Raw genomic sequence first — 15000 nt, forward strand, 5'->3', positions numbered from 1 at the left:
AAAGTTATGTTATAATGTTATATATATTCTAAAGTTATATATGTATATAACAGCAAGGTGAATATAAAGATTCGTCATAATTCAGTTTGAATAATTTAGTAAAAGTCTCTCGGTGTAAAATTCCTGCGCTTCTGATTACGCTGTTTTTATATTTTATCGCCGTCGACCTTCTACTGCTCTCACCGCCCGAGTCACGAGGACGATGGAAGTGCTGAGCTTGTAGACACAAGGTTGTGGCATAGGGGTAACCGAAACAAGATCACACACACACACACACACACACACACACACACACACACACACACACACACACACAATAAAACCCACACGAAGGCGAGCGCTGCGGAAGCTGAGCTCAATAACAACCATGTTTTGACGGAGGAAGCACCTGTGTGGCTAAATGGACAAAAGAGTTGGGCTGAATTATTCTGCGGGCGTGGCTGAGACAGTTACAGTTGGAAAGGTGTGTGTGTGTGTGTGTGTGTGTGTGTGTGTGCATGAGTGATTTGTTTATAGGGAAGACAATGCTGGTGTCTAAACACTGATAGGACGTCCTTGCTGGGAAGAAAAACCTCACACGCATACATACGTACAAGCGCCTACACACACACACACAAACAAACAAAGAAAAGAGTGTGTGTTACCTCGGACATAGAGGTTGGCGGGGGCGGAGTAACGCGTCCCAGCGCTGTTCGTCGCCACACATTCGTATTTTCCCTGGTCTGACTCTTCACTGTTCTCGATCTGCAGAGCTCCTGAGGACACACACACACACACACACACACACACACACACACACACAAACAACTTTCAGCACACCTGAATTCTGATTGGTCCAAAGATGTCCCACTGATTCATTTTCTATGACAGCAGCTCTGTTACAGTCGCGCAGGTTTATACCGACACGCTCGCTTTATGAATACGTTATCGTTTCTATAGCAACCGATCATTCAGAGTTGAATGGAGGGTCCTTCGCTCTCTTGCAGCCCTCGGTTACAGCGTTCTGTGTAGCGCGGCAGCTGAAGAACCCTCAAGGTCAAGTGTAGAACCAACCTGACATCTTCTGCTCAGAGCTCCAGAGATAACCCGGACCTAGTCCGCCGACTAATTACAGCCAGGTCGTGGCGAAACGTCCCGAAGGTCACGGAGCGTGAGGGTCACAGCGGGAAGTAACGCGAGAAGGTCTCACCGAGTCCTGCTTTCCAACGTATACACCCAGTACAATATAAGGAAGCGCAGAAGAACCCGTGAGATGTTTTCTCTGCGCTGAAGTGCTCCCTGGCCTACGCTACTTATCCAAGTGCCTTATCTGGACGCCAACCTAGAGTTAGGACGATATCTGATTAACATTTATATATAAATATGTATTCAGGGGAAAAAAAACCTCCCGCTTTAGAAGACTCTAACACTCGTTTTTTTTCCCCCTTCGCAGCACAACTGCATCTCAATTCCGTCAGCAAACATCCCGTCCCGCTCATACTTATTCATGCTACGTTTAAAAAAAAAAGTCCACTCAGGTGTTTTGCGCGGCGCTGATTGAGCAGTTTGTCCCCGAATCAGCATTTCTGCGTGTGGGAGTCACTGAGGGGAAAAAAACCCAGAACCCAGGCCAATTATCTCACGACAGGACGCTTACAAAAGAACGCTCTTCTCCTTTTTTTCTCTTTCCCCCTCTCATGCAAATTCCACCTCGGATCACGACACGGGTTCGTATCAACGCGCTCGTTCTAATACGTTACGGTCTCTATAGTAACAGCGTCTCGTTCGCACGGACTTCCGTTTATAAAGAGAACGTTTCTCCACACACACGGAATCCCCCCCCCCCCCCCAAAAAAAAAGATCAAGTGAACTAGCGATTCATTTGTTCGCTAATAAACCTACGAACGTTTTCTTTAAAACTTAAGGAAGTGGCGCTGCGATAAGAAGAAGGTAACAGAAACAACATTTAAAAGCCGGTGACTGCCATGGATGTAGGATCGTAATCATGTACAGGTGGTTGAGGGGAAAAAAACAAACAAAACAAACGTACAAGACGTGAATTGTTGGTGGTGAGGACACAGGAAGTGGACGCATGCCGATCACGTTGAAATGGGTGCGATAATGACGGCGATGATTTTTCGGGAGGTTTTGGATGAGGTGTCTGCGCTCATACGTGACTGATGTACGGCGTCGCATTAAGTAGGACTCCACCACGGTGATGACTTTTACGGCGTGCGTGAAAAATCCTTCTGTTCCACCGTCCTGGTGTTCGAGATACGCGTTTATACGCCGTTATTTAACTCCACGAGATCGCCGCTCTGACCTGGAGCGACGCTACGTTGCTTTATGTTTTACAAAAATAAACACACGAGCGACAGGACTCGCACGCACACGCGCATCTGATGCGATCAGACTGCAGACTGTTTGTAGCCTCACGTTATTACCGTCACGGTTCTGTAAACAAATCAGAAACAAATAAAACCCACAGACACGGCGCAGGATTAAAGATCCGGGCGAAAAAAATACGGTTTCCACACGAACAAACCGGGCAAAATGCTCGAGCTTCGCAGTCTGAATCGCTAATCCTGCGCTCGCGCTAGCAGGTTCGTCGTTTGTGGGCGTGGCCTGCCAAGCGATAAGAAATGTAAGCGCCTAAATGAGAGACTCCGTGCAGGTTAGCGTAGCGCTCGGACACGTCGGCGTGTTACTCCGCATTTGTTTGCGTTATCGTGATAAAACCGTGAAGTCATGATTCGATTCACAGCACGGAGTATTCCTTCGATTATAAAAATCCCACAATCCTCGGAGTCTTGAAGAAGCGATACATGAATCCGGTTCTCGTTAACGGATTTCTTCACGACGGTCACGAGAACGATAGAGTGAGCTGGATGAAGGTGAAGATGGAAAGACACGGAGGAGTGAGGAGACACGTGGACATTCGATATCGACACATTCGATATCCGGCCGCACGTTGTTGTCTTACCTCGGATCGGCGAGCCGCCTGGGCGCAAGGAACCAAACGCAAAACAAGATCAGAGACAGAAGCGTCAGAGAGAGAGAGAGAGAGAGAGAGAGAGAGAGAGAAATAAAGAGAACCAAAACAATCATTCATAAGAAATTTTAATCAGATACAGAACGTATCAGTGCTCGTAAAACACATGCCCCGCCCACTCACCCCTACACCCCTGTTTGTTTCAATGTAAACAATTTCAAATTTTTGATTGTTTTGATGTAAACAAATTCTATTGCTTGTTTGTTTTGGCAAACAATTTCTAGTTCGATTGCTTTGACGTAAACGATTTCTATTATTTGTTTTAATGTAAACAATTTCTCTTGGTGGACCACTGCGCCGAGGAACTGCTGGTTTATTCATTCACGTGTATTTGGTATGTTTTGTCAGAACCGTAACTCGCACGCCAATAAAGCTCGTTCAATCGAATTAAATCAATTTGACTTGAATTGCTCCAGCTGTTGTCGTGGCAACAAAGTAGCCCCACCCCCTCCACCGGCTACTCGAGTCACTGCTGAGAGCACGTTAACGATGCCTTCCGTCCGGGCGCAGTGCAACCGAAAGATTATCACGTGACGTAATATTATAATAAATAAATAAATGATATTAAAACGCACGACTTAAGACCGGCGTTAATCCTGTACATACAGGGACCCTGTGCGCCGTCGTGCGGTTCGAACTGGTACCTGAGCGAAGCTGCTTTATCCGTCCGCTGCTGCTGTTGATGTCGACGGGAAGGAAGTCCTTAAACCAGGAAATTTCCGGATCGGGGTTTCCGCTAGCGGCACACAGCATGGTAGCGATCCGCGTTCGCTCCACCACTTTGAGCTGAGGACCCATATCGATGCTCGGGAAACCGGCAGGAATCTGATTCTCTGAAAACACACACGCACACACACACACACACACACACACACGTTCAGAAAAGCTACACAGGCCAGATCAATGGCTGCGACAATCAAAAACATCTTGAATGGAAGTGAATTTATTTTATATAATGACACAATAACACTATTATTAAACCTTTATTCAGGAAGATTAAAAAAAACAAAAAAAGTTCTACAAATAACGCTTTAATAAACCTTCATGTATCAGTAATCACGTCCGAGCAAAAAGAAATACATGTATAGTGAAAATGTATTTAAAAAAAGGAATAAGAACAATACGTAATATTATGTGAAAGATTTATTAATGAAATGATAAATAACGTTACATCAAATAAAAATGTCACTACATTTGAGACAAAACAGACAAAAATCTAACACACAATTAAAAGAAAAAAAAACTGGTAAAATGAAAAAAATCAAGCTTTGAATTAGGGTTCAGATTTTTTTTTAAAATTCTTGTAAAAAAAAAAAAAAAAAAACACCAAATAACTTTAAGCTAAACAGTCTGATTTGAAATAAATAAATAAATAAATGTGTAAAAATTCGAATATTTTTTGCTTGAAGATATAAATACAATTTTTTTAAAAAAGGCAAAAAGTTTTGCGGCCATTTTAAAGATACCCGACGTTCCCGGTTTAGTTTTTTACGGGCGTTTAAACCGCTGATGTGTTTCTGTTTTTCTCGACTTCGTTGTTTGTTTGTGTTTTTTATATAAAAGAAAAGCCTCGAGGAGCAGCTGAACGTCTCAGCTGTGAAAAAAACAACAACGTTGTTTATTGTTTTGTTTTCTCAGTAAAAACGTTGCACGGTTTTTCTCGGCGTTGCGTATGAGAGCCGAAACTCTAGCGTTTTTACTTCGGGCCACTTGACCTGGATTTGCTCAGCAGGGTGAACGCACGATGTTGTCCTTCTTCCTCATCCTTCAGAGCGAGAGAGAGAGAGAGCGAGAGAGAGAGAGAGAAATAAATACGGCCTGAGGCTTTTGAACCGTATTACGCCACACAAACTACACACAAACGTTTCTGGACGCTCGTACGCCGCCGCCGATCGTTTATCTCGTACGTGCGAGTGCTCTCTGTGAGAGTTCGAAGGTGTGATTGAACGAAGCATCGCGAGGGACCGATTAATCAACACGTTACGCGTTGTGCTGTTAGCATGCGCTAGCGCGAGTGTCATGCCGGTCTGGGTGGAAATAAGCGTCACGAGCGCACAATAATAATACGCCTCATTAAGGTGCTGGAGACGCGTCGGGTTGCTATGTGTTTATGTTTGAAAGCCCAGAGGACACAATGTTCTCTAACGAGCACAGCACTCGCGCCGTGTGAAAGTGTGTGTCGACGTTCTTTATTTGTTCTGTGGAGAAATGTTATATTTCAGGTTTTAAGGCCTTCACGTTTCGCATGACGGACTCTCATGAATCCTGTATTGGCAGCGTACGGGGCGGAACAAAAACACGACGGCGCGGCAGGAAGAGGCGGAGTCACTGTTACCATTCCGAAGTTGATTATTTCCCCGTAACTGCACGCCCCGAAGTGTTTTACTCCTCCTACACCACAGCGAACACGATACTGAGCGTCTGCCGCACACGCTCCAGCGCGAGCTCCGTCAGAACATCTCAGAGACATTTATACATCCTTAAACTCTGTTTGGATTCGGATTAGATTCGTTTAACAATAATTAAACGATTGTCTAACTAAATCCCGGACTTTAATCCAGCGGTTCGACCGGAAGACCAGGAAGTTAACAGTTACCGGCGGTCTCGTGTTTACGATTGACGTGGAAATGACACGGCCTCGCGCTCTGCGGTTTTCCAGCTGCAAATCCCTTCACAAATCACACTTATCTCCAGTGCTGAAGCTAATCCAGCTTAACCAGCGCTGTAGTTCGAATAAGATTTAAAGAAAACACACACATGACTAATCATCATGAGGGAAACTCGGCTCATTTTCCCGGGCAGGTCTCGCTCTCGTTACTCATCGTAAACCTGCCCGACTCTGACACTTGCTGCCAAACCCCCTGACTCATTGTTTTTTCGAAAGCTTTGGCAACGGTGAATCGGAGCGCTCGGCCAGTAACGACTTTAATAAAGCTGATAAATATAGAAATATATTTCTATTTTCATTCATCCAGGATTTCCAACAGCGACGAGCGACACAACTTCGACGTGTATAGTTTGATAGTTTGTAGTAGGTTATACTTGGGGAATGTGTAAGGAATAAAGCGTAGACGCTCCGGAGACGGCGTTGCGTCCGACCGTCACGGAGCGCTGACGCTGGAGACTCCTTCCATGCGTGTTTATGTTGTTTACATACGTTGGCAAAGCGTCACGTTTAACTTTCAGACTCTGAAGTTCTTTGTACAGGTCGGTAACGGTACCACGCTAACAGTACTAGCAAAACTAGCCACGGCTAAAGCGCTAAGCCTTCGATGAATACCACGCAGCGAGAGCGAGAACTCTGTTGTTTGGCGTTCGTCTACGTTTCTGTTCGTTCTGTAAAATCCCGTCAAATTAAGACAAGCTGAGGTGACGTTTGAAAAGTCCAGGAAGTCGTCTCAGGTTTCTCAAAAACTAACAGTAAAAACCCCTGAACATCCGGTTCTGATGTAGCACGTCCTCTTCGGGTTAATCGCACCCCTGTCGCAGACATGAGGCCACACCGGTGAGGTAATAATGACTATAATGTTGTGAAATGAAAAGGGATGAGTTCAGGCACATTCCCCTCTACCCCCACTCCCCCCCCTCCCCCCACCCGCAGAACTCCAGCCCCTTACGGTTTTAAATGTCCTGACAGACGCAGGTACGGACTTGCGTCCTTTCAGAGGAAGCCACGTGATCCGACGGCTCTCCCGAAACGAGTCTGACGACTCCCCGAGCGAAGTCTCACGCCTCAACTTTTGACCCCGGAGATGTTTGGCAGAAAGTGGCGAAAAACAGCGCCCGTATTCAACCTGCGTTTATTACCGGCGTCTATTTTTATAGGTGATTCATCTGCAGCTCGTCTGAACGTTTCACAATTAACAAGCTTTCAACAAGGTTTCAACAAGCACCTCCACCTCCACCTGCACCTCCACCCCCACCTGCACCTCCACCCCCACAGTTCGCTTGTGATGAATGTCATTCGCAGCTGTTTTTCACACTCCGACTTCTCGGAGTGTGAAAAAACGAGCCGTTCAGAAACGGGACGGGATTTTAGCTTCCTTATGATCGCGGTGGAATACTGGTCCGGATACAGAATTACGGCGGGACGTTACGGTTTAGAATCGACTGCGCGTTTTCGTTTTTTACGACACGAGGCGTTTCTCTTCCTCGTTCGAGCCGGGACATCTTTCCGGTCCCTGTTTCAGTGCGCTCCATGCGTAAAGTGAGGAACAACGAGGTTTCACACCAAATCGAGTCCCTTTTTTTGGGCCACAAGTTTGGAATTTAACCTCAGCCTGTGATTATTTCGTGTCTTCAGGTCTGTTTTCAGACGAGAGAAAATAAATAATACCCGATTTGCGGCTGCGCGACTGCCAGAGCTGCCGTTATAGAAAACTAAACTCGACACCTCTTCGTCTGACCGATCACAATCCGGGACTCGACGCCAATCCGTCCACCGCCGCGTGTTCTTGTTCGTGCTGCGACGTCACGGGTCTGATGTTGACCGACGAGTTTTGCCGTTTAATGCAAATCCGACGCATCGTTCGGGAACATTATCTGCATATTAAAGCACATCGTATTAAGCCGAAGTGAACCGGGGTTTTTTGTTTTTTTTAACAAAAAAGTCACGTCCTTTTCCAAACACGTTCTTTTTGAAAAGAGGTCCTCTCACGTCTCATAAAAAAATAAATATATATATAAAACAGCGAACGCGTGAGCCGGGGCGGTGACCTGCAGGTACCGGAGCAACAATACGGCACACAAAGGCACCTAATTAAATTTGCCTTCCAAAAGGAAATTCACTGTTGTCGTGTAAAGACAGTATTTTAATGAGGGCTTAGAAGAGTGATAAGCCCTCATAGGCTTCCTACAGATGGTAATGTATTGTATTATCTGTCGGAATATGGAACCGGGCCAGCAGCAGCTCGGCTTTATCGATGCCAACAGTCATTAAAAAAAAAGAAAGAAAGAAAGGAAAAAAAAAAAAAGAGGCAGGAGTCTCTGATGGCGCTAGCAGAGCCTTGGCGCAATCGCTTAGTTGGAAATAAGAAGGCACATTGTTCTGCGAAAAGCAATAAATTACACGAGCCACTGCTTGCGTGCAATATAAGAGGTCCATCTGATAAACGTGGTGACAGTAAAAAAACAAAACAAAACCAAAAAGCAGAACCAGTTTCGGATGAAAGAAAGCGCTGTTAATCTGTACACGGACTCCTTTAGTGAGAAAGTGCTGATAAATCTGATATATACACACGTAAGAGACCACAACGGTCACGTCCTCGGAGAGGAGAGCCGTCTTTTAGACAAGTCTCTGAGGAAAACCGTGCCATGATTCCGTCTCTCCATCCAAAAGAAAAGAAATAACCGAGAGAGTTTTCGCTGGGTTGAATTTGAATAAAGTAAAATTTTGCACGGATGGTTTACGGTTTACGAAGTGACGCGACGCTTAGCTGCCGTGAGAAGCTAGGGTTATGCTAGCTCTGATTTTGAGTCGTATCTCGATCTAGCGTCGGAACCGAAACGAAACAAGCGTACGACGGAGCAAAAGATCAAAGCCGAGGAAGTTCGTTTACGTTTCGAACGAAAATGTTACGTTTTAAACGGAAACACTTACAACGTCGCAAAATAGTAATGACGGTTTAAACGATGACCGGGAGAAAAACCCGACAAGTCCAGACTCGGGTTAGAGAAAGAACGGCTTTTGTCGTCCAGAGCCACGGTTCTCACGCTGGTGTCCGAGGAGCCCGGGGGGCCGTGAAGAGCCCTCGGGTCCATATTTTATGGGGATTTTTTTATTGTTTTTCATTGGTGGAATTCAAAACCCATCTTTAGCTTTCAGATTTTTTATTATTAGTCTTTTTTTTGGAAAAAGACTGAAATGCTTTCTGTGAGTGTAAAGGTCAGGAATGAACATTTCTAGGGGCTCGAACAAATAGTCTAAAAATAAACACGTACCATAATAGTAGCTTTTTCTTTTTGAAAAATTATGAAAATTTACACGTTTTCTGGAGCGTGTGTAAAAATGTCTATACGACAACTTCTCAAACATTCGGAACATTTGTTTTCCTGAGTGTCAACGAAGGTGTAGCAGGAAGTAGCAGGTGTAGCAGGAAGTAGCAGGAAGTAGCCGGTGTAGCAGGAAGTAGCAGGTGTAGCAGGAAGTAGCAGGTGTAGCTGGACGATGTCTCGCAGCAGGACAGCGCTGCTTTAAACCCATGCAGGTTCTTACACTTTATTACAGGTAGGGAAGCGCTGCAGGGTTTTAAAAAATGTACTCTGTGCGTGCGTGCGTGAGTGCGTGCGTGTGTGTGCGTGTAGATATGGCAGTGGGATAAAAAGAAAGAAGAAAAAAAGCGAGAAAGGAAGGCTGCAACCTCCCGCCAGCTCCAATTACCGAGCCGAGTGTAGCCTAGCAGGCAGGACGACGGGCCTAATCAGAACCCCGCTGTACCAAATCGGTCTCCATCTTCACACTCCGCCACATTACGCTCCGAACACACACTCGGAATACAATCACACACACACACACACACACACACACACACACACACCAGACGCAGCCCGAGTTATTTTCACCCCGATCACACGCGTTCCCATACGACCGAACACACACCGTCCCGAAGGGGGCGTGGCCAAATTGCCAAACAAATCATACACTGTGATTTTTTCTGGTGCTTCGAATCGTCTCTCCGGCTTTCTCTCTGTTTATCGTACGCGATAACCTTCCGCTCCGTGCTGAAAGCCTGCTCTTACCGTCATCCAACAGAAAGTTCATCAAAACACTCAAAACCCAGAAAATTCAACGTGCACAAGACGCCCCGACACTGACGAGCGATCCCAAACAAATAAACAAACCCAACAACACAAACAATAACTCTTCAAAAAGAAAAAGCAGAAAAGGCAGCCATACGGGGCGGGGCTTTTAGACTTCAGGGGCTTTAATACAGGATGTTAAACTGTACGACGACCTTTTCAAACAAACAAACAAACAAATAAATAAATAACCAGATTGTCAACACTCCTTTATTCGAACGATGACGTATTTGTACTTATAAAGTGCACGGCAGGACACGCGACTCAAACGGCAAAGCGAATAAACGATGGGATTATAGATGATTACGGCCAAACGGCGAGCGTTTCACTGCTCGCGTAAACGAGAGGAAGACGAGTATACATCGCTCGGCTCGTCTGCTCCGGCTCCTCGGCCCGGTGCTCTTTGTTCCACATCATCACGGTTCAGTAAAGAGTAAATAAAAACGTAGGAGTGGCGAGCCTGACGGAGGCGGCGCGCTGTTCTTGGCCGCGGTCCAACGACACGCTGTTTATCCGACTCGGTTCTGGAGGAAAATGGTGTAATGCAAGCCGTGACCTTTAAAATAATACACTTTCTCTCGCCGGGCAAAATATTCAGCTTCAGTCCCCCAGCCGACAGGCACTTAATCAATACCGCCCGGCGGTGTCTGTTCTCCCTCACCTCCCGCTCGCTATCTCTCTTTCATATCCGCCCTCCAACTTCCCCCGTCTCTCCGGCGTGATGTACGGCTCTGCTGCGGGAACGGCGAGAGGGCGGGAGCCGTTACGACCGCTCAATAAACAACATTACATTTCCGCTAGCTGTAACGGAAAACAAAAAAGTGAGATCATCTACAAACGGTATTTTAAGCATTTTTTATTAAATGAAATAAAATTCCGTCATCGTAATCGCTGCAGAATCGCTGCAGTATCAGAGGAATAAAACACTTCATGGCGGTAACGGTATCTCCGCTTTACCGTGCCACCGGGTCGTCCATTATTTCCCTCTAACGTAACGTCCCGAGGTGCTTTATCCCTTACTTTACGCCCCGAGTGCACGATACACGACTTTCCAAAATCTTAAGAATGGCTTTTCGTGGACGTAGAAATCCCCGCCCGAGCGCTAGGACGGCCTATCGTATTCATCGGATCGTATTTACGAGCTGAACGCGAACGGACGCCACAACAGGGTCGTAATTACGAGCGGGGAAACTCGGGCGTGTCGGGAAGAAAGCACGGATGATAAACCGGATTCAGGGATCTGCTGCGCGTGACAGGAAATGAACCGGATTCCCTCTCGGACGCTCGCTGGCTGGTTCTCATCGCTGTAGTTGGATAGTTGCACACGCTACGCGATTCACTGCCGAGAAAAACGAAAACATCGGGGTTTAGATGATGATTATTCACGGTCTGAGCAAACCGTATCGCTGAAGCGTTCACGTTCACGTGCGTTCGCCACGGGAGCACACAGCGAGGAGTTGGCGAAAACCGTGGTTAGAATCCCCGCCTGCACCAAGCTTTTCTGTCTGTCCTTTCTGGACGTGATAACTGAGGAAAGGCCACGCCCATCTGATCACGCCGGAGTCATGGTGTAACAAAAGCGTCAGACGTAACGAGTCAAATCACCGCTCTGTAGGATTATGGGGGGGGGTTGAGGAGGCTGAAAAGATTTCCGACCGCCTTTTTAGATTTCCGCGCTTCTGCAAATTACCGGCGAAAAGCTCAATTTGTTGACATCGGCGTATTCGCGGCTGTGAAGTCTGTTTGCCGCTGGACGACGGCGACGTCGGTCTGATTAGCCCGTGCCGTTCCGCTCTTTTTATCGAGCCGTAAATGGTAGCTGCCTCGCCGCAGAGACGGATTTGTTTGATCTGTGGGTTGTTCATTTCTCCCAGAGTGAAAGCATAAGTAAGACCTGTCACCCGAACCCGGGGCGAGAGGGATTTAATTAACACAGGCTGCCATGTGTCTCGATTCTCATCACCTTTTCCGCAGACACATTAAAGCAGCCTCTGTCTGGGGCGATTAAACTAAACAGCTCCGCGCAATTCCCGCGCGGTTTTCTCCTTCTGTTGTGTTGCGCACGCTGACCTTTACAAACGATTTTACGCTCTCGCAGCGCAAATTAACTCGCGGCCCGCTTCTGACAGCCTTCACTCATTACTGTTTTCACGAGACTGACAGCCATTTATTAACTCTAATGAAGGATAATATTTCATTTGAAACGGTAAAAAAAATATTCAACCGTACACACATACACACGTGTCATGTAGTCCCTAACGCCGCATCGATTTAACGTGTACGGAAGAGAAGACGAGAAGTCCCCTAACAGACACTGGAGACTCCGCCCATACGGTAGAGTTCCTGTTACTATAGAAACAATAACGTATTAGCGTATACGAGCGTATTCATATAAATATAAACCTGTGATTTGCAGCGGCGCTACTGCTGCCGTTATAGAAAATTAATCTGACCAATCAGGATCCGGATCTCAACAGCGCTGTGGTATCATGATCAGACTTGCAGAGGGTCTTCAATCCCCGGCGTCGATCTTCTACGTTATCGGAGTGTAACGGTTCCTCAGTGGTTAAACTTCTGACTGTGAAATCCCACAAATAATAAAGAAATCCCAGAGACTCTGGTGAACCCTTGAGCAATATTATGAACCCTTGACTTCCTGCTCTTTATCCGGTCTCAGTGCGGATAAGTATGTTGCTTTGTATACGCGTCTTCAAAAGGTAAAGGATACGCGGTTAAGGGTATTTACATTTGGCAGAGGTCCAAATCTGGAGTGACTTCGGAGGAAGCGTGGTGCAGAGCAGGGTTTAATAAGCACCTTCGGGTTTTGTTTTATTGGAGGGAAAGCGGTACTGAGGCGGTACCCTGATAGGGAGACCCTAAAACTGGCTCGGAGGTTGATGGAAGGGTAACGGTACCACTACCCTGTCAGACTAGGTCACTTTTAAATTGGCTGGCTTGGTCAAGTGGACCAAGGTCTGGACCACCAATCAGTTCTGAGTCCAGGGGCAAGGGTCTTTCAGTTCAAAATTCAGCTGTGTTATGTAATATGTAAACAAATCAACGCCGGATCCTGCGTTCGGAAACGCCCCGGACGACTGGAAACATTAGCAGACGTGTCGTACGTTCTCATCTTCCAGCGATTAACACTCAAAGCCGGAAAGGATTTGTGTCTTCGGTCCACGTTGTTGGAAAAATGACCACGAGGGTAATTATGTTTGATCCCTTTTTTTTTGGTCCAACTCCAGCGTTTCTAATCTCGTTCTCCAAAGTCCTTGAAGATGAGGTTGGTTCAGACAGCGAGTACGGACCGTGATTCCACCCAGCCATATTGCACGAGTCCTTGGGAGAGGCCTCTCTCGACAGACGCAGTTTGTATCTGTCAAAACGCTGATGATCTACGGCACCGGGCTCCGAGCCAGCAGATGGTGAGAGAAATTAAACTTGTGACACACACCGTCGGCTCGGAGACGCGGAGGCGGTCGGAGACCACACCTGCAGAAGGGCGGTGAGCTGATTTATTTATCGCGTGAGAAGACATGAGCGCGGGTGCGCGCGATAGCTTCCGGCGGAAAGGACACCCGGACTCGTGTGCTGTCATTTACGGGGAAGTGAAGGGAACGCATACAAAAGCGTCGTTAGGAGTGGAATGAAAGTGTAATGCGGGTTCATTATTCTCAGGCTTAACGTGCCAGTCGAGCACCATTTACAAAGTGGAGCCGTTTGTACTTACCCGCTCCTTCCTGAAATATTTACGACTCGCATTATGTTGCAACCCGAAAGGCTGTAATGTACGCGGAATACATATCGCCTTCTCTTGTAATCCCGTTGCTCCGTAATTTGTTTTACTGACGCTCGCTCGGCACAGGCTGAAGTCCTCGAGTATGACAGCAATGTGTATCAATTACACCTCGGGCCTGTGTGTCACGTTGACAGACGGAGGACTCAGACGTTAGTCACGGCTTCACGACTACGAAACTCCGCCACCGAATAACAAACCGGAATGCCGAGTAACGACTGGAAAATGTCCACAGATCGATCGTTCGTTCGTGTGAACTCCCTCAGGGAACCGCGGGAAGCCCGTGAAGGAAAACGAGACCGCTTTCATCTGTCCAGGTGGCGAGACGGGCTCGCTCGTCCGTCTCAGGAGGGAAGACGGTGACCGTGACAATGTCGGGACTAGAAGCGCCGATACTGAGTTTTCATATCGAGTAACGGCAAAATAACGACGCGAGGACCGGACTCTGTCCTCAGGTATCGGCGCAGCGCCACCAAGGCGGTCACGGTCAGCCTCATTCGACGTGTACGTTTCGGATAATCCTTCGGAACGCACAATTAACCGTAGGGGTTTTTTTTTTTTTTTCGTAGGCAGCGATGACGATATCTCGAAAAAACGCTTCGGTTCTCCAGAGATTCTGATTCGAGTTGATTCGAGTTGACGATCCGATACCTTAAGGAGCCTCGATACTATCATAAACCGTATATAAATACCTGATGCACATCGTATATCTGTTATAAAGACGTTATGTTGAAGCTTACAGGATGAAATCAAAATCATTAGCATATTTTTGCAAATAACGGTCCACCCTGAGGCGTTTTACTCCTCTCACGCCACGTGCACTTCCATTTATTAAACGTCACGTTGTCCGTTTCATCCGTTTATAGCTAGTTCCTGTTTCTCGCTCACGTTAGAGCAGCTCGACGTTTACGGCACCGAGAAACCGTACACTGCATTAAATCACCCAACTGTTCTGCTCTCGTTTTTCCAAAAACAGGCAGAATCCTTTTATTTTAAATAATTACGTACTCAGATCCAACATTTACGAAACCAAGTGTTTTATTCAGATTTGAAACGCCAGTTTCCGATTATTTCTCTGCATCTGTGCTGCTTTGAGAGTTTCACCAGGAGGAACTGTCGTTGTTGAGCTTCGGCGCGATCAAAGACGCCGCTGTGCTGCAGCGATCAGCATAAAATTAGATCGTCTCTGGTCGGAGCACCTTTCCTTTTAGCTTCTGTCATCGAATGTCACAGGTAGAGTCCAATTTTACCCCTAATCACCATCACATTCCACTCAAAGCTCAATGCGTCGCTGGTCTGAAGGCTAGGAGATGCACACGGAGGTCCCGCGGTGTGCGGAGGGCGAGCATTACAACCAATGCGGCGTTTTTTTCTT

At 46.7% G+C, this 15000-nt stretch overlaps 1 protein-coding gene across 6 annotated transcripts in view; it reads right to left on the minus strand.

The window, feature by feature from the left end:
• Positions 1-15000, minus strand: part of ptprfb (protein tyrosine phosphatase receptor type Fb) — a 163521-nt gene that overhangs the window by 76052 nt on the left and 72469 nt on the right. For all 6 annotated transcript variants that reach the window (XM_053651277.1, XM_053651281.1, XM_053651279.1 and 3 more), the window contains exons 5-6: positions 3676-3864; positions 645-755 (exon numbers count right to left, since the gene is read on the minus strand). In XM_053651277.1, coding sequence (XP_053507252.1) covers positions 645-755; positions 3676-3864 — 300 coding nt within the window. The remainder of the gene's footprint in view (positions 1-644; positions 756-3675; positions 3865-15000) is intronic.

This window comes from Ictalurus furcatus, chromosome 20 (assembly GCF_023375685.1).
Source record: "Ictalurus furcatus strain D&B chromosome 20, Billie_1.0, whole genome shotgun sequence".
Classification (NCBI taxonomy): domain Eukaryota; kingdom Metazoa; phylum Chordata; class Actinopteri; order Siluriformes; family Ictaluridae; genus Ictalurus; species Ictalurus furcatus.